General features: G+C 34.1%; 1 protein-coding gene across 1 annotated transcript in view; it reads right to left on the bottom strand.

The window, feature by feature from the left end:
* Nucleotides 1-21,386, bottom strand: part of Gnf1 (germ line transcription factor 1) — an 86,398-nt gene that overhangs the window by 62,573 nt on the left and 2,439 nt on the right. The window contains exons 2-3 of the mRNA XM_089107158.1: nucleotides 8,502-8,637; nucleotides 2,099-2,235 (exon numbers count right to left, since the gene is read on the bottom strand). Of these exons, the coding sequence (XP_088963284.1) occupies nucleotides 2,099-2,235; nucleotides 8,502-8,637 (273 nt within the window). The remainder of the gene's footprint in view (nucleotides 1-2,098; nucleotides 2,236-8,501; nucleotides 8,638-21,386) is intronic.

The raw sequence follows: 21,386 nt of genomic DNA on the forward strand, positions 1-21,386 counted from the left end.
TATATATATATATATATATATATATATATATATATATATATATATATATATATATATACCTCCAAATGACAAAAATCGTCATTGAAAAACAAACAATACTTATTGCAAGTTAATATAACTATCTCCATACTAAAATGCACTTAAACACAATATCTACGCTGAAAAATTAATAGAAAAGAGAAAAACTAATTTGTTTTTCATCGGATAATTGATCTAATACGATCAAAAGTTCCATTAATTTTTATTTTGAATTTTGTAAGTCCATTCATATGCTATTTCCTGATAACCAAAGAAACGATCTTCATTAGCAAAGATGTGTACTGGGTATTCGTGGGGGGGGGGGGGGGCTAAAAACAGAAACTGAGCATGGTTCAAGTGTTCATAAATGTGTTCTGCAAGGGTTGAGTCAAAATTTCTCAATTTTCAATTGATATTACCCTTAAAAAGCAGAAACAATTTCGACTCGGCCCATGCAGACAACATTTATGACCGCCCGAACCATACTATTTTATTTAACCAAGCTAGTTTAATTCCACACGACAACGGCATTGTTCAGCACTATCGAGAGGCTCTTGTGATTTACAAATACCAAAATTTAAGTCTAGCTCTGAACAGAGATGCTGGTGACTTAAAAATAAGTGACTCATGTTTCAGTTTTTTCAAAAGAGAAGCTCAAAGAGAAGTCATCCCTGAAATAAGCCTTGAATCACCAAATTAAGTGACTCATGTTTCAGTTTTCTCAAAAGAGAAGCTCAAAGAGAAGTCATCCCTGAAATAAGCCTTGAATCACCAAATTAAGTGACTCATGTTTCAGTTTTCTCAAAAGAGAAGCTCAAAGAGAGGTCATCCCTGAAATAAGCCTTGAATCACCAAAATAAGTGATTCAAGTTTCAGTTTTCTCAAAGGAGAAGCTCAAAGAGAAGTCATCCCTTAAATAAGCCTTGAATCACCAAAATAAGTGACTCATGTTTCAGTTTTCTCAAAAGAGAAGCTCAAAGAGAAGTCATCCCTGAAATAAGCCTTTAATCACCAAAATAAGTGACTCATGTTTCAGTTTTCTAAAAAGAGAAGCTAATACTTTAGCCATCCCTGAAATAAACCTTGAATCACCTTCACATTTACAAAATGAAACGCGTCATAGACCCTTCAGATTTAAAGAAGCCTGTGCAAGATATTCAATTATCAAAACCAGAAATTAGCTGACATTGCTTGGCCAATACATTTTTTTAAACAATAAGTCATTCATAGTATCCAACGAGAGCAGTCAAAAGTTTTTGGATTTTTTTCTATTCGTGGGTATTGGTGAGTGACTCGCCTTTGGGGCTAGGTTTTTGGTTTTAATTCTTCTAATGTCGGATTTTACTGAATTTTATTTATCTTCTAATTTTGGCTTTTGTTGTTTTTTTTTCACGCTGATTCTTCGCGTTGTTTTGGTTTCCTTTGTCTTTAGGCATTTTTTGGCATTTTCGTTTGAATTTTTTTTTGTTCGCGCTGAAGAAGAGAAGCGGTTGTTCTCTCGAAATATTTTATTTTTATAGTATTTTCGTTGCTTTAAAAACCTCATTTGTGATCGTTTTTTTTTTAATTTTTTTAAATCATGCAATTCAGGATTTCTTACTCCGGAAACCAAGAATCATTACCCGTAAGTGTTCTGTGAGCAGCTTATCAAGAATATCACAAGAGGCTAAAGTAAGACGGCTTTAAAGCCCTTGGGTCTTAATCAGTTAAGACCCATGGGCACGGGGGAAGGATAGAAGGGTTCTTCAAATAGTGTGATTCTATCATCTTAAAGAAGTGTACTTTTAGGATTAATTATCATACTCTCACAACTTTCAACAAATTTTGCTGGGGGGGGGGCTGGAGCTATATTGGAGGAAGCAAGCATTCCTTTTTAGGAATACTTCAGGTAAATGCAGCATAGGCGGTAATTAGTTTTAGATAAATTAGTGAGGGATCTGACATGGGGACACATTTGACAAATTTTGCTTTAGAATGCCTCAATTTTATCTCCAAATTTTCCTGCTTAATTCATACTAAAAAAAGAGAGAAATGGATAATAAAGAATGAGAGGACAAAAAAAAAGCGAAAAGAGGCTTACCGATTTATCTTTGATGTTGGTAAACTTTGGTTTCTTGGTGCTAAATAGATCGTCAGTAACTACGACTGGCTTCAGCTTCTCTGACTTTTTTGCTGATTCATGTTTCGTCTTTTCCTTTTTTATTGGTTCTTCTTCATCTAGGGTAAGGAAAATCTGCTAAATTGCTTCATCCAATATCTGTTTTACAAGGCAAAAAAAAAAGAAAACAACAAACAAAAAACGTTGGAACATGAGCAGCAACGGAAAGGTGAATGGTACATTCCACATTGCAAAAATCACCAATACCTGTTTATTTTTTTTTATAGAGGAACTCTTTTCAAGTCACCAAAAACCATAAAACAAGTTCCATTAATTCTTTAATAGCGTTTCAAGACACAAATTTAGTTAATAATTGTACTTCGGGAGCAACAATTTGGTTTTGTCTTTTTTTTTTAATGATGTCGATTTCAGTTTACTTCAAGAAAATGGTAAGGGTGTAGCCTACGTCGTTTTTGTGACAAACATGCACCTTAGGCCGGATTCATGAATATGAAACTACATATCAGGAAGCTGAATGTAATGCCGGTCTGGCCCAAAAAAGAATACCTTTCGTTTTTCCTTGAGCCTTGATAAAAATTTCCTTGATAAAATTACAGATCAGCTCAAAGATAGGCATGTTCCACCTTGCATGAACCAGAAGCAAGCAAGAATTTTTAATCCAGGTCCAGTTGCGCCTTCATATGGGGGCCCCTTTATCGCTTTTATTAGCTAATATTTTTGTGGAGAATATTGAAACAATTGTGTTATATTCATATTTTTTAAAACATATTTTCTGGGGCCGGTATATGGATGACATTATTTCAGTATGGGATTATGGGGAGGAGGAATTAAAAGGATTTTTGGAACATTTTAATTGTTGGGGGGGAGGGTTTAAAGTTTACTGTTGAATTGGAAGAGAATGGGAAACTTACTTTTCTTGATGTTCTTCTTTTGAAAAATCAAAATAGTTTGGATTTAAAAATTGACAGAAAACGACAAATAACAATAGATTTTTTTCTTATAGTTCGGGTCACGCTTGCCAAGTAAAAATTGGTTTGATCATTTCTTTAACTGATCGGATCTTTAGTATTTGCTCTCCAAAATTTGTTGAGGAGTTGTCTTTTCTAAGGAAAACACTAATAAGCAACATGTATCCAGAATGGTTAATTAACCATACTTTTTCAAAAAGAAGGAAAAAGTTTCTAGAGAATTCTAAGGAAGTCTTGGAGACAACTCGGGAGAAGGATGTTTTTTTGTTCCATACCATTTGTACCCGGGCTAAGTGAAAAACTTAATAGAATTTTACAAAGCAATGGTCTAAGGGTAGCTTTAAAGAGTAATAATACTTTGGGTAGTTTTCTAAATTCTGGGATGGATCTAACTTCATTGGGGCAACAAAGTGGGGTTTATCGGATCCCATGTACTTGCGGAAGCTCATATGTGGGACGTACTAACCAGAACTTTGAAATGAGATTATTACAACATAAAGATTCTATTTCTTCGGCTTTAAAGCAAGATCCTAAATCTGAAGAATTTACTTCAGCCCTTTCAGAATATATTTTTAATTTTCCACACCATTTTATTTTGTTCGAGAATGTCTCTTTGATTTCTAGGGATCGGGGCTTAAAGCAAAATTTTCGTGAAACTCTTGAAATAAAGAAAATCTTATTCAAGAATATTGCTTTGAATCGGGATACAAGTGAATATGGGCTGAACTCTATCTATTATAACTTATTAAAATCTGACAGAGTAAAGTTCAATTCACCCAATGTAGTTGACCTTTGTCCAAATGTTATATCATTGAACGCTAATGAACCGAATTCAAGAAGGTCAAAGAGGCTAGCTTCCGCCTTTGCTTTGAAAAGAATTAGAGATTTAAACAATATGTAGTTTTATTTGATTTCGTATATAAACTTTTGTTTTAGATACTACTGATGACGGTCACTGTATATGTGACCGAAATATCTTGTATTTTTTGTGAATTTTCTATACACTGTCTATTAAAAAGGATTTTATCCCTATTTTGAACTTTTATTTTATCGTCATGGAAAGGCAGTGTGGTCTCCGAAATTATCTAAATTGATAATAACTGTATTATACAAGCTCATGCAGATGATATTTGTGTGATAATAAGTTCAGAAAATATTTGTCAACTGGAAGAAATAGCTCGGAGGGTGTTTACAAAGTTGTGCAGTGGTCTGTTAAAAATAGACTTGAATTTGATAAAAATAAAAATAAAACTGTTTTATTTACTAATAAGCATAAAGTTCCAAAATCACTCTGAAATTTGGGGGTGATAATATTGAAGTGGAAGAAAACGTTAAATATTTGGGCGTTATTTTTGGATAGAAAATTAATGTGAACAGACCATGTTGTTAGTAGACTTAATTAACAGCTAAACAATATTCAACTCGTCTTTTATGTTCGGCAAAAACAACCTGGGGCCTAAAACCTTTTGCATTGAGGAAATTGTACAAGTCGGTTGTGGAAAGTACAATTTTATATGCTGTTCCAGTTTTGGATCGCTGCTCTCAAGAACAAACAAATTCTGAGAAAACTAAAATCAGCTCAAAGGATTTCGATGTTGGCAATCTCCAAATCTTTTCGAAGTGCATAGTCAGAAGTAATAACAGCAATTTCAGGCGTGTTCCTTATTCATATTAGAGCGTTTGAACTGGCTGCATTAAGATAATCTCGCCAAGGCCGCCCTCAAAACTGGCCGATGTTTAGTCCAGCTTCTTTCCCTTAGTTCAAAGATCATCTCTTCATAGTATTTTTACAGATGAAGTTCTTTCTGAACTGTTTGGACAAAGTATTTTTGATAACAATTTTATTTTAAACCGCCAGTTTCTAAAATTTAAGTTATATGAAATGTGGTAAAGTGATTTTCAAAATTCAATTAGCTATTGGCCGAGCCGTTTCTTTTCGAGTACAAATGACTTTATTGCTGCTTCTTCTTTTGAGCCAAAATATCAGTTGACACAATTTATTACCGACCATTGTCGTCTTAAAAGTTTCCTGCATAGAATTGGTAAAGTTCCTTCTAGATTGTGTCATTGTTGCCAAATTCCTGAAACTTGCAGCCATCTTTTATTTGAATTTAATTTAAGACTAGATCAGTGTTTTTGTTTTCTTCTCTCTCTTCTTTTTCCTTCTTTTTTCATTAGAGACTTTAAGATTAGCTTAGTGTTTTCTTGTGATTTTTTTTTTGTTTTGTAGTTTTAGTTTAGTATATAGTGAAATATCTTATTTGGTTTACTCACGAATAAATACTTACTTACTTACTTACGTACCCGTTTTTCTCTCTTAAATTCTGTAAATGGAAAAGCACTGTGGTCTATGAATAGCCCTATAAAGCGGGATTAAACCACACCTTTTGCACCTTTCTCTGGAAAACATCTAGCAAATCTTCTTCGGTTTTTCGGAGCGCCCACGCTTCAAAACCATACTTGACGCATGTCATCACAGTAGCTTTAAGTATTTTAATCTTGGTTCGCAAACTTATCTTCCTATTCTTCTAAACTTTTTCAATGGTAAAAAAAAGCCTTGAGCCTTGACTATTCTACTTTTAACATCTTCACTGCGCAAACCGTCTTTACTAATAGCAATACCTAGGTAAATGAAGCTGTCCACTTCATTGATCTTTCTGTTACCCAGCGTCACCTTTTCATCTTTACTTCTGATTTAAAACAAAACCAGCTATTAACCTCATTTCCTACCTTTTACACGGCAGTGTTATTCTTGTACATAACACCAATCACTTTAATGTATTTGTCTGGTATACCATACAAAGATAAGACCTTCGCTATAGCTCTTCTATCAGCTGAATCAAACGCTCGGTCATAATATATAAAAATAAGGACTAAAGATGTTTGATGACTCAAATACTTGTCAACTATTAACCTAAGAGTGAAAACTTGGTCGACACATCCTCTAGCCTTCATAAAACCGCACCGTTCTTCTCTTAAAACTTTGTATACATCATCTCTCAGTCTAAAATGCATCATCATACTAAGTAATTTGCTACCTACAGAAACCAGGCCTTTTTTATACAGAGGTTTAATAACGGCTTTTCAAAATTGCTAGGTACCTCCCCTTTTTCAAAAATCATATCCATAATCTTTATTAACTTATTTCTAACCTCATACCTAAACATTTGTAAGGGACACATTTATCACACTATCAGCATCTGGGCTTTATTATATTTTAATCATTTCAGTACTGTCACTAATTTTTCTTCACAAATAAATCTTCCTTCACATTCAAGCTACCATCTTTTTCATTCTCTTCTATATCTTTTCCTGTAACTCTATCCTGGTTTAGCACATTCTCAAAATGTTCTGCCCATCTCTCATTAACTCTTTCCTTATCACTAATTGTGACCCCATTCATATCTTTAACTGGGACAAATCCAGATTGACTGTTCCCTCTCAATTTATTAATATCCAGTACAATATTTTACTAGTATGCTGTCTAGTTCCAGATCTTTGGCATTTTTATCCATGGCCTCCACTTCACACCTCCTTAGTTCATACCGTAACGCTTTCTCAACCTTTTTTTGCATTATTCTTATTTTCATATGATTTATCGCTTAAATAGTTCTTGTACAAGCCCCTCCACCTCTCTATTAAACATAAAGCATTTTCACCAGTATTCTTAGCTGCATTCCTAACTCTCTTTCCTACGATACAATCAGCGACTACACAAGTTATTTTCCTAAAATTATTTCATCGATCTTCTACTTTGTCAAATTTTAAACTCTCCAGTTTTGAATTCAACTGTCCCCAGAAAATTTCTCTGAATACTGGAGTCTACCAACGTCATAGCTTCGCGAAAGAGAGTTGGCCTTCCGAAATTTCAGCTTTAAATTACCTCTGATCACGGCTAGATGGTGATCTTTGCTTTTAACATCAACAAAAGAACTACTATACACCCTAGGACTTTGTTTTGATCTTGCAATCTATTGATCGCAATATAGATATTGATCTATTGAGTCTTAAGTTTATAACACCATAATTGATAAGGTTAGCTGTCTTACCATCATGTGAATACCATGGTAACTTATGGACCATTTTATGACCAATATTCTTTGGTTATAACTAGATTGTTATACCTTAAAAATTGCAGGAGTCTGTAGCCATTACTGTCTTCTTTTCCTACACCCTAATTTACCAGGGCTAGGATACCATCTATCCCTATTTTTACCCGCATCAGCATTAAAATATCCTAATAAAACACCATATTTCTATCTGGGACCCTGTCAATTTGCTCCTGTAGATGTAAGTAAAATTCATCTGATTCATTACTATTTCCATCAGTCAGTTCTACAGGGGCACATACTAGTATGACTGATACCCTGTATTTTTAAGTCTTAAAATGAGCAACTACAATTCTATCAATAATACCTCCCCCACCTAAACAGGACTTAGCAGCTTCCTTACTCATCAGGAGCCCAACTCCCTGTCTATGTACCCCATCCTTCCTGCCTGAGGAAGGATGGAATGATTCTTCCTGCATGGATCAACCAATTTCATGCTTCCTATGCCTAAAATATGAGTTTCTGAAACTCCAAATAAGTCCAGTTTGAAGCATCTTTTTCGTCAGTCAAAATGTCAATAAAATAGTAATTTTTTAACGTTGTAACATTCCATGTCGCAATTTTCATATTCTTTAAATAATTGAAATCAATTTGGCATCAAGAAAAGCAATGACCCCAGAACTAGTGCAGGACATGGGACTAACATATCTTCACAAGTCTACACAAAAGGGCTGAAAATAGCTTAGAACCAGAAAGTAGTCCTGGGACCTCCAGTTGAATGGAGGATTTGCGTAATTCTGGACCCGTTTTGGTCATAACATGGTTTTCAGCACTAGCTGATGCTCTTTTATCAACAAGAGTTGAAACCCTGCACTGAAAATCTCAAGCCTATTACCCCCAACTCATATGTATTCATGTCTGCAAATATTTTGCTACTACGGGGAGGCAACCCATAGTAGATAAATTAGCTAGGAAGAAGTTTTTCAGCCCAAACACAGCCACCGAAACAGACCAAACCCAGAAGAATTATGCATTAATCAGAACCCAATGCAAATGCTGTGTCATTTACTAGGCTATAATTTCCTCAAGGGACGCTACTCCTTAAGATCACTCTGCATCGCGTTAGTTATCACCTTGCTCGGCGTGAAGCTTATCAATGTTTACAACCCCTTCACCACGCTGAGTTATGCTGACGGTTTTCCTATGCTACCTTGGGACAGAGGGCCAAGCCTCACTTCCTAGAGCTCTACCACCACTCTAGAAATCTCCGGGCTTAGCTTGCCCTTTGCTCCCACCTAGAGTCAGCCATAGGCTTCAGGTTAGAAAACTGAAAAACAAATAAATTACCTGAATCAATTATAACTAGCTTTTTGTGAGATTTTTTCTTAGGAGCCGGGTCTTCTTCATCTGTAGATCGCTTCTTATTTTTCTCATTCTTGTCTGTGGATTTGCCACCAGAAGGTGAGAAGAATCTCCGAATATCCTATAAATATGTTTTATGTAGGAAAGCAACAAACCAAACATTAATGGAAATTCAAAGCCAAGTGAAGTTTGAACAGAACTAGGAAAACGCAGAGCCTCATATATCCATCAACATCATGTATATCTGTATGCCTAATATATAACTCAATCAGCAATAGTAGGTATATACAAAGAGCTTGGATAGATCATAATTAAATGTGAGAGAAGCCAGTGGTTTGGACCTCGAAGCTTCTTCGTCTTCACTTTTAGTTATTGGCTTTTGATTCCATGAAATATTAGAAAACATTTTAATTGAATAGTCTTTTGGAGCAAGTTAGCTTCTGGGGCTTACATTCAATGCACAGACCAATTGAACTTCTGCTTACTTCAGGTACCCAACAACTCAAAGAACCAGTGATCTATGGTACTGTTGGCACGATTAGACAGTCAACAGAACAGAGGGAAGGGAGTCAAGCCTGCTGAATTAAGGGTTAGGTATGAAAAGGGGTGAAACTTGCACCAGTGGCATTTGCCAGTATTACGAATATGAGGGGCTTTCCCCCTCCTCAATACCTTCCTCTTTACACTAAAGTTTGACTTTTCGTTCTAATTATTTAAGAATGGCTTACGAAACACAAGGGCAGTTTAATTAGAATAATGAGTTTTTTTTTCAAAGTTCTAAAAAAATAGAATAAAAAGCAAGTATTGAGGAGCCTCCCTCATATTCAAAATAATTTCTGCTTGTTTTAAGTTTTAATGTTGCTACTTACTTTCAGCTTGGGATGCAAATTTACAAAAATTGAGGAAGCTGTCTTTTTGCTAGCTAAGAGCTTCAGCGTTCAAATTTTACTTAAAATTTCAATTAAACCAAACATTCTAGTTCATTAGTAGACAAATTGAGGACCATAGAAACAATTTCATTGCAATCATTTCATTATAATATCATTGTTTTTCATTGTAAAATAAATACAAACATCAGACAGTTTGTGGTAACAAACTGCAACTCATGGTAATACTAGCCAAAACTCTAAGAGAAGAGTTCTGTAAAGAACTAATACAAAACAATTTACTAAATTAGATTTTACTAAATCCACTCCCGTTTTCCTAGAACCTAACCCTTCCGAAATGCTAGTGAAACAATTTTGTTATACTAAATTTCTTATACTAAATACTATTTGTATTTAATAATGTGTATTAAAATTTTTTGTACCGATTTTGTTATACCAAATACTACATACTTGAAACAATTTTGTTAGTTTTATTATTTCTACTTTTTGCATAGTCTTTTATACTTTTATACATTAAATGAAGTTGAAGAAAAACAAAGAAACAAGAATATACGTGCCAAATACACCAGGTTCCACCCACAAGTATTCCCCAAGTATTTAGACGGGTGTCGAATTGGGTTCCGACTTGTGTCGAAAACAGGGAACTTTTTTGTTGTGTCGAATTTGTAGGTGAAAATGCTCTAATTTCAGAAAATTGGAGTTTTGTACCCTTTCCAGACAAAACTTCAAACTTCTCATCAAAAAGTTAGATTCCTAGATGTTTTTCCTACATACTGAAACCCTCTTCAAACCGAAAGTCTTTAAATTAAGACTTCTAGAGTAGGAAAACTGGTTTTTTACAAAAACTGTCGAATCATCGGTTCGACACCCAATACAGGTGTCGAATTGGGTTGATAAACTAACGTAACAATATCTTGATTGACTAAGACGTTTAAAACTTTTCAACCTGTTTGATGACATATGTTGTTAATATACTTTTCCCAGGTCTTTCACCCATTTTTTTTTTTTTTTATTTGGTGCCAACAACTACCCGAAACTGCATATGGAACTATATCTCCTCAAAAATTTAATTCCTGATTCTTCTGTCTTGTATGACACATATGCTTGCGTGAGTTTCAACTGAATCAATTCAAACAACCAGATTTCATTTTCACTGTCCTATGTAACTTAAGTTTAACTTAAAGCACATTAAGTTTAAACTTACTTAATGTTTTATTTACTTTTAATATTTTAATTTAACCAAGCTTAAATTCCTTAAATTTCCTGCACTTAAGTTTAAATTTACCTGCCAAAAGTTATAAACCTAAGAAACTTCCCCTAATTTTCAAAAAAGGGTGAAAACATGTTACATAGGTTTGGAGCTCCTATCTACAAAAGTATAACATTTTTTTTTTTAGAGAGATGATCATGGATGTGTGATTACTTTTTTTTCATAGTGACTGTATGAAACCAATGGTCTAGAATGTTTTTAAACCCATTGAAACAGAAACTCAATGTCCTAGCTGACCTTTTTAAATATCAAAATTCACAGAAAAGTGGGGCTTTTGTTGTAGTCATTTTCAGGTGCAAAACAACAATTTTGGCTCACAAAAAATCCAGATAGTACATCAAAGGGACTTTCTTGACGGCCTTAGATAGCTAGTTGGTTCAGGATGATCAAAGGACTTTACCCTTAATTTGATATAGGGCGATAGTGGCTGTATTATCATAGTTCTTACTCCAAATATTTCAAGCAAAAAATAAAAGGTTATATTCATGTGCTCACCTTCACAAAACGGAGAGAGGCATCAAAAGCATCACCAGAAAATTTCATGGGGAGCAAGTGCTACCAAGAGCTTTATGTTTACCATAAATGGAACCAATTATCATTTACTTATTTGTATACAATTTTTTAATGCATTATTGTTTCCCCAGGATGAGGATAAGGCAATGTACCTCTACACCCCCCCCCTCTAGATGAAGTCCATAGGGGATATATTTATGAAATATTTTTGCTGGCATAAGTTCCCTTAACAACAAAAAAATGATGATTCTAGAACCCATTTTGATATTTCATACCCCTGTCTCCCCCTCTTCAGAAAAATTTGGAGGGATACAGTATTTACAGGGATGATTGTCATTCTTGGCACATTCTTGTCCACATATTATGCTTCAAAGTAAAAAGCAGGTGTTAAAAGAGGGAGAGGTAGCCTCCCTCACATTCATGAATTTTGGATCAAATAGGTCATAGAACAATATGTAAAATACCAACAATTTATTGATTTTAAAATTGCACACCAAAAGCTATTAGCACACAAAAATTTATATCATTTTCAAAACAGAGGTTTAATATTGACACACAAGAGAATCCAACATGTACAAAAACCTTAAAGCCATTATCAGAGGTAAGGCTATAGCATTGCCTATAGTAAAGACCATATGGCTCCAATGTTTTATTATTTATTTATATTTTTTTTTCCCCAGAGGCACTTCATACGGAAGGAGTCGTCGCATAAACTTCAGAGGGGGCTCATTCGACTGGAAATCGGAGGTTCTAGTGCCTTATTTAAGAGTCGAAAGTCATCAGAGGGCAACTAATCCCCTCGGGCCTTTTTTCCCTAAATACATCAGAAAATTTTTTGAGACCACCATTTTGATAAAGGTAGTTCAAAGATCATATAACGAAAACTCTGGGGTCGACACAACCCCCCAGGGCCCAAGGGAAGGCGTTGTAAGTTATGCCCTAGGGGAATATATGGTTCTAGTAGAAGGGATGCTCGTATAAACTTAAGAGAGGGCCTATTTGATTGGAAATTGAATGTTCGATTTTTAAGAGTAAAAGAGTTCACTTTTTAAGAGTAAAAGAGATCAGGGGGCAACTAGTCCCTCCACTTCCCTAAACGCATCTGATAATAAAACTCTGGGGTCGACAAAAACCCCCAGGGCCCGGGGCAGGCGTTGTATGTTTTTACCTGGGGGCATATATGGTTCTTTTAGAAGGGATGCTTGTACAATCTTCAGAGAGGGCTAATTTGATTGAAAATTGAAAGTTCTAGTTCACTTTCCAAGAGTCAAAAGAGATCAGAGGCCAACTAGCCCTCCTCCCACGTCCTTTTTTCCCCAAATACATCTGACAAATTTTTTTGAGATAGCCATTTTGTGAAAAATAGTTCAAAGATCATATAACAAAAACTGGGGTTGAAACAACCCCCTAGGGCCAGGGGCAGGTGTTATAAGTTATACGCTGGAGACATATATGGTTCTTATAGAAGAGATGTTTGTATAAACATTAGAGAGGGCTCATTTGATTGGAAATTGAAAGTTCTTGTTCACTTTTAAAGAGCCAAAAGAGACCGTGGGGCAACTAGCCCCACCCCACGTCCTATTTTCCCCAAACCCATCTGATAAAAATTTGAGATAGGCTTTTGTTAAAAATAGTTAAAAAATCAGACAATAAAAACTCCGGGTTAACACAAACCCCCAGAGCCCAGGGGCAAGTGTTTTAAGTTATGCCCCGAGAGCCTATAAAATTTTTATGTAAGGGGAGGTCGTATAAACTTCAGGGGCGGCTCATTTGATTGAAGTTGAAAGTTCTAGTTATCTTTTTATGAGTCAAAGGGATCGGAGGGTATCTAACCCCCCCCCCCCACACACACACACACACAATGGCGTCGTTGGGGGGCGGGACAAATGGGGCGGTTGCCCCCCACACAAAAAAGATTGGAAAAAACTATACTTTATTAAGTAGCTTTAAAACTGTTGCTTGTTTTAAGTCTCAAACTTGCTCTTTAATTTGAGCAGATATATATATTTTTTCTATTAATCCATCTTTGTTTTTAACAAAATGAAAACAAGCAAAATAGGGGTCCATTATGCCTCATCATATGTTCCACATTAATTTTTTTCCAAATAAACTGCCTTTGAACCATTATCATAAAATAAAAATGTGAGCCTAGTTAATTGTAAAATTGAAAAATATTCTATGCTTCCGGTTTGGCCACATTTGCTCAGGTTAATTTTTCCTCTGATATTCAAGGTGATCTTACTTCCTAAAATCTATCAATTCAATACTAGATTCTCTTACTTCAGAACTTTTAAAAGCGGCAATGAATACACGCTGAAATTACTGTTAAAGAATAAATGAAACCCAAAACGAACAGAAATTAAATAAACAATCAAGGCAAACAAACATACAATAGTCAATAATATTAATGAATAAATAAATCTTAAAACGAGCAAAACTTAAATTGAATATGCAAATCAAGCTTGAAACAAACACAAATCACTACAAACATGAATTTGAGTTTTGCCCCCTTCTCTCACTGTAAAAGTTTAAAACCTACTGTGTCATTTGTGCTTTCCTGACATCTATATGCGTCTTGAACAGTCATGGAAAGTACAAATAAAATTAAACTGAATATTTGATATATAATGATATTAATTACTGAAAGCTCATCACTTCAAATATAATTCTTCTCTAATTTCTATGTTTATTTTCAATGTTGTAATAAGTACAAAAGAAAATATTTGTCATATAATTCGTTTTCAGTAAAGCGCCAATGACGCAGTAAGTTTTAGACTTTTACAGTGAAAGAAGGGGGCAAAACCCCAACCCTTGTTTGTTTCAAGCTTGATTCGCATATTCAATTTAAGTTTCGCTCGTTTTAAGATTTATTTATTCATATATTTTAGTAACTATTGTTTGTTTGTTTGGTATGATTGTTCATTTAATTTATGTTCGTTTTGGGTTTCATTTATTCTTTAATCGTAATTTCTTGCTGTTTCTAGTTTGAATTTCAACAGATTCAATCCAATTCAAACTTTTTATTTCCTCTGAATACAAATATTAAAAAAAAAAAAAAAAAAAAAATAATAACCGCTAATCAACAGGCCATAAAATTATTTTAAACTATATAACAACAAATACGCAAACATATTTGTGTCTGGTGATCTTAAGTTAATATGGCCTTTACTTTTCTTTGAAAAACTTCTTTTTCGAAGTTTTTTTTTTAAATTAATCTACAAAATAACTTTAACTTAACACCCTTAGCCATTCCTGAAATATAGCAGATATGCCCTTAGGACAAAACTGGATGCACATATTGTTTTTTAGTTTAGCATCAAAAAATACCCTGAAGGTCCAACATAACGCCCTGAGTTTTTCCTGGAATATTACACAGAAATTCTTTTGACAATCTGGATGCATATAGTTTATTTGATTTAGTTTTACACCCCCCTTAACTTTCCCTGAAATTTCAACTTAATAACCCTATTCTATTCCTGATATATTGCATCTAGGCAATTTTGAAAACATGGATGCACTTAAACTCTTTTATTTTAATTCAATAGTAGCAGCAGAGGTAGTAGGAGTAGTAAAATACTTGGGGAATACTTGTGGGCGGATCCTGGTGCATTTGACATGCCTGTTCTTTTTACGTTATTTCTTTGTTCCTCTCCAACCTTTTTTATAGGTGTAAATGTAGAAAACACTATTCAGATTGGTGGAGAAAAAAACTGAAAAAGTTGCCTCAAATACAGGGACAAAATTGGATAATCATATAGAGTTCAAGCGTGTGACCTAGGTCACACCTAGGTAACCTACTATCTGGAATGGCCTACTTCCTCTCAGCTTTAATGTTCCAACAAAGATTTCTTTATTGTTCACAGTGAGAGTGTTGTCAACATTTGGCCATTTCAAAGTTAATCTACCATTATAATCCACCTTAAAAAAAAAATTTTTTTGACTCCTTTGTCTGGAAAGTCCAGAATTTTTGAATTATGCATTTCCTACTTAAGATTATTAGAAGTTTGTGACACCCAGGAGATTAACATGTTTCATTTGCATTTTGGAAGGGATAGAGTCTAAGAAAACAAGAGTGGATTTCAAAAATTTTAAGAAGTTTGTTGTTATTATATTTGACTTAGTGGAATTTACTTTCATAGGCCTATATAAATTCTTAGCTTTATCAAAAACATGGGCAAGGTTTTGATGGGATAATTTTTGATAGTTCTGACATACTTCAAGGACCAGCAGGTCATCTACATATTAACACCTTTGAGAGGATCTTACTAATTTTATTAATCAATACTATAGATTATATAAGAGTGGTCGTAACAAGGTTCCTTGGGAACTTCCACACTAATTAGGGAGGGGTTCAGAGAGAATATTTTGTATTTTACAGCTTGGGATCTACTTGAAAGAAAACACGTATAAAATTTACTAAGAGAGGGTCTACTTCAAATTTATTGAAAGATAAATGAATTAGGGTGTTGTGATCAACCAAGTCAAATAATTGATAGTATGAACACAGTATGAGGCCAAGTGGTTCCTCAGATGATGGAAAAATCTATTATCTAGCATCAGACCAGAAAAACAACAATATAAAATTTTTTTTTTATGTTTTTTCATATGAAATATTATTACAAATGCTAATCATCAAAATCAATCATTGTTGAGAAAATACCCATAAATTCAGCAACTATGTTTTTGTCAAAGACCCTTGAATTTCAACACCAACTGTTTCTCATCTGTTTTAAATGTTCAGTGAAGTTTTGACAGTCACCTATATTTCGACAGGGCCTGTTGCTGTCTGTCAAAAATTTCGAAAAGGTTGCTACAAGATATTCTCAAAAGAAATGAATCTTATAATAGAAGTCAATATCTATATTTGAATTTTTCTGAAGGAACATTTTTAGTCAGTCTGGTATCAGACTGAAATTTCAACACTTGGAACATAGTTTCATCAATATAACATTAGCTGCCATTTCAACTTAATTTTATCAAGAAAAAGCCAATGGGGCTACATTTTAGAGAAGATCAGATGTATCTTGATGCATTGGTGCTGATCCCAACTTTTTTTGCAAAAAAAAATCAAGTAATGACAGTTTCAACATTACATAGCTAAAAAATTGTCAGGAGCTCATTTTGTCTTGAAAACAGGAAACTGATTGAATTGAATATTCGTTTCTTATCTGGATGTATCAGATATAGTGTCAACGTTTCACATTGTCAAAATATAACGACGGCTTCAAGAGATCATGTTCCAAGTCACAACTAAGCAGGGTTATCCTGTTTTGAAGGAAAATTTAGACAGTGGTTCCAAAATTGCACTGTGAAATCATTGATGCCTTTACTCTATATAAAGAACTAAACATTAATCACATAAACAACTTTTTTTCAATTTTTATTTGTTTCTAAACGATTATTTTATAATATAATTTCATTTTATCTTTATCAGAAAAAGAGCAATTGGATTTTAAAAAAATGATGCAATTTGACCAACAGATTTGCAATATGTACATATTTATAAATATTTCAGAAATGGTGTTCTCTATGGATTGGCAAAAAATCTGTAAATTTATAATATTTTTCAATTGTAGCAATACTGCTAAGTGAATAGCATCATTTTTAAAATCTGACAGGTTTGTTTCAGATAAAATCCAACAGAACTAATCAGGGGCAAACCAAAGAAGTACCAAACTCGTCTTGTAGGGTCAACATACTTATAGATCTTTACAAAGACAAAAGGATAATGTATGCCATAAATCTTATTGCAATGAAGATAAAAAAAATGAATGAGTTACTTATTTTATAAAACAAAAAATTAAAACTAACTGTCTTAAAGACTATCCAAATTCATTACAGGTTTTAATCCAACCAATATAGAGTAATGTATGTACAACAAGTGGATAATGTGTGATGATCTCCACACGTGAATTGTTGTTTCATAAAAATGCAGTTGGGAACAACGCCAGGCTACTGCCAATCCACATGCTGTAATAACCTCCGATGCAGTTGGGAACAATGCCAGGCTACTGCCAATCCCCATGCTGTAATAACCTCCGAAAATCATAGAACTTCCTTTAAATCACACGTGCGCTCCTGTTTGTTAATTAGTCATCCATCATGTCAAAACAGAAATCAATAATTATAGACTTTTTCAAAAAGAAGCAGTTGGTTGATAGCAGGAGCCAAGTGAACTCACTGATCAACAAGTGCATGGTGAACTCTCACACTTACGAACTGAACCCACATCTTGTTATGATCCCAGCATCAAGGCAGGTAGAATTCTGTTATAAAATCTGTAACGATTGTGTTATAAAAATCATAATTGGGGCTAATGCTCAGACCTGTAATACTTTTGATATAGGCCTATATAATAACAGAGCTTTAGTTTTATCCAGTGAAGAGAAATTTTCTTGACTATGTTATTCTGAATTTAAGCAAGGAGCTTTTTTTAATGAAAATAATGAAGTGGGAAAGAGAAGTCATGTAAAACATGGGTATCTAGCAAGGGATTCTTTGCTTAATGGAAAAAAACAAAGGAGTATTTTCCCAATTACCACAAAAAGTTTTATATTATGGCTCAGAACTTTATGTCTGTTCATGAAGAGAAAATACCTCATGTTGCACCTCAGGTTGATCTTGGTAGAAAGCTCCAAATTGCTGAAAACTGCAAAAACATAATCCCCATTATATAAACCATCATTTTAGGTGGCTGTCAGGAACTTCCACTCAGAGGACATAGAGATCAAATCCCATTGCCTTTAGAGGGAATAAGTGAGAATGATAGCAATTTTTGGGCCCTTTTGCACTATTGTGTAGATGACAGGGATGAAACATTAAAGGCACATGTTGCAAGTTGTAGTTGAAGTACTTTGTATTTATACTTCAAATTACAAAATGACACAATAAAAATTTGCAGCAAATTAGTTCAATCCCAATTAGTCCAACATATAAAAGAGGCAGAATGTTTTAGCATTTTTGCTGATGAAACATCCAACATTTCTGGAGTAGAGCAGTTTGCTTTAGGTGTAAGGTTTGTGTGCAAAGATAATGACAATAAATATATCTTATTTAAAATTTGTCCCAGCAAGTTATACAAAAGGATAAACACTAGCTAAAATCCTGATACAAACCTTAGGTAAAACAGGAATCAATTTAAAATACTTAAGGGTTCAAGGTTATGATGGAGCTGTATCTTTGAGTGGCCAGTTTGAAGGTTGTGCTGCGATAGTCCACAAGTTTTCCCCATGCAGTCTATGTTCACTGTGCAAGTCACTACTTAAACTTAGCCCTGTGTCATTTTTGCAACATACCTGTTATATGAAACTGTTTAGGAACTATGAAAACAGTTATGATTTTCTTTAGAATTACACCTAAATTCTCAGCAAACTTCAAACAACTTGTTCAAGAAAGTAATCCCATCACAGGGACCAAAAGAAAAAGATTGAACAAAGTTTGCAGGACTAGATGGGTTGGAGCACTTTGAAGCAATCGTATTCTTCAAAGAGATTTTCATTATTCTCTGTAGCCTAAGGCTATGAGGAAGATTCAAGAACATACTGCTTCAGATTCTGAATCTTCAAACAAAGCTTTTTCTTTGTTACCTGATATTGAAAGTTTCACTTTTGTTGCAGCTATGGTTACTGCCAGTAAAGTTTCTAGTCTGTCATACAATTTGTTGGCATCTTTGCAATTGGAAACTACAGATCTTGTATACTTTCTCAAACATGCTGACAATCTCAAGAGCAAAGTTACAGACATGAAAGAGAGGAGTGAAAATACATTTCATCCAATTTTTAATGAAGTAACTGAGCTGAGTCAAGAAGCTGAAATGAGCATTAGAGTGCCCAGGAGAGTTCCAAAACAAATGTATAGGGATAATTGTGCAACAACATCATAGGATCCTGCTTACCAACTTTCTGTGTCTATCCCATTTATGGACTAGTTTCTGCATCAGCTGAAGCAGCAATTCCTTAGTCACAGAAAATTGCTGGAGTCACTGCAATACCTACTTCCTCAACACTGTATTTCCCTTGACAAAGAAAAAACAAAAGACATATTGAATACTCTGGTTAATTTTTGGTGTCTTGATACAGACACCTATAGGGGAAGCTTGGAAGCTGAGTAAGCTTGCAAAAGGAGAATGTGGATACAGTCAGAAAACAAGGCATCAAAATATTTCATATTTTGCTTAAATGAATGGCAATAAGAACACTTTCCCAACTCTAAATTAATTTTTGAAGATTGGTGCAACCATTCTCATCACAACAGCTACATGTGAGCATTCTTTTTCTACCCTAGGAGGAGTGAAACCTGATACCAGGAGTGCTTCAGGTCAGGATCATCTTAATGGTTTAGCCTTATTATCTATACAGACAGAGGTTCTAGTGAATGCAGAAGAAGATTTAGATAAACTAGTCCACAACAAAAATAAGGCAATTTGATTTTATAATTACATATTCACAGTGTTGTCTCAATAAAGAATGTACCTTTTATTTTAAAAACTGTATGGATCCTTTTTAAACAGTATTACCATACCTCAGTCAATTTATCCACCCCTCCTTAAATTTATCCCTGGGTTCACCCCTGAAACTAATTATCATAAAATGACTTAAAAGATGGATGAAAATAGGAAAAAACAAAGAGATATGACTAATTGATACTTGATACATATTTTAAAGTAAAACTTTTTATCATTTTTATTTTAGTTTTGCATGCAGTCTAGAGCTATATGAGACCATTAGTGGGGGGGGGGATTGTGAGAAATGCAAACAAAACCATAAAAATGAAAATAAAGTTAGCAATTTAAAAAAGTCTCCTATTTTGTTTTGGCATCTTTCCTTCTTGAAAGCCAGAATTCTTGACCTTTATCTGCATTTGCCTTTCATATTATAGTTTTTTAGTTGAAAAATGATGATCAGATCAGTTGACACTATCTTCAATGACCAGCAACTACAGGATCATCCTATTGCTGGCAAGCATGATTTAAGGTAAAAGGGATAGTAGTCAAATAGCCTAACATCTAATAGAACTCTAGTGTTTCTTAAGTAATTTTAATGTAATTGTTGGATAGAACATTATTCAACAATGATTTGAAATATGAGTAATAGTGGAATGGGTGCTGGCATATTATACAGAACACACTTGAGAAGTGAAGTTAGGTTAATCCTAATGAAATATAACAAACTATGATGAAAATATAAGACTTTATTAACAAAATTATGGGTACTACAATGCAGAATTATGGAAAATAGGCTGCCAAGAACACATTATGTTAAATATCTAAGCTAACCAAAATACCAAATCTATATATTAAATATTTAATTAAAATATACCTACAATGCAGTTTTTCCATTGAGCCTAAGCTAATTGTCTCTAAATTTGGATAACTAAACAACTTTTTGTCAGATATTTCAGAGCAATGTTCTTGAGTGTGTTCTGCATAATATATAAATACCATGGAACAAAACACAATAAAATGATACCTAACTAAATAGATACATGCTGAATATTATAGCCTAAATTGAGTATTAACTTGTTTTCTTTTGGTTTTACATAGCCTATGTCCTCAGACCATCCATAAGTCCATAAGAAGGAGTGGGGTATGATATATTATAAGAAATGCAAATATGATAGGCTAGGACTATTAAAAAAGAACATAAAATAAGGGTAAGTTTTTAGATTAACTCCCTAATGAGGTAAATAAAAAATAGTTACATATTTAGAATCAGAATACCATCCTGATTCTAAATATATAACATCTAAATATGTAAAATTGTGTAGATACAATGAATTTCCCTTTATTTTGACAAACTGACAAATGAATCATAGGCAGTGTGATAGTGCTGCCTAAGTAAAGAACAATGTGGGCACAATGTATTATTTTTTTTTCCTCCATACCCAGGCCCTTTGTATCAAAGGAGTTGTTGTAGAAACTTCAAAAAGGGCTCTTTCGATTGGAAATTAGAGTGGCTAGTGCCCTTTTTAATAGTTGAAAGTGATTTGAGGGCAACAAACCCCCCCCCCCTGTCCACCATTCTCCCAAACACATCCAATCAAAATTTTGAGATAGCCATTTTGTTCAGTATAGTTGATTTCCGGATAGAAAATATGTTTTTGAGGAGGACACTCCCCTACAATGCTCAGGGCAAGGGTTTTAAGTTATGCCCTGAGGGTATATAAGAACAATGTTGGCACAATGCATCATTTATTATTTTT

Source organism: Artemia sp. Qi Xiang Cuo, chromosome 21, assembly GCF_049724085.1.
Source record: "Artemia sp. Qi Xiang Cuo chromosome 21, ASM4972408v1, whole genome shotgun sequence".
NCBI classification, from domain to species: Eukaryota; Metazoa; Arthropoda; class Branchiopoda; order Anostraca; family Artemiidae; genus Artemia; species Artemia sp. Qi Xiang Cuo.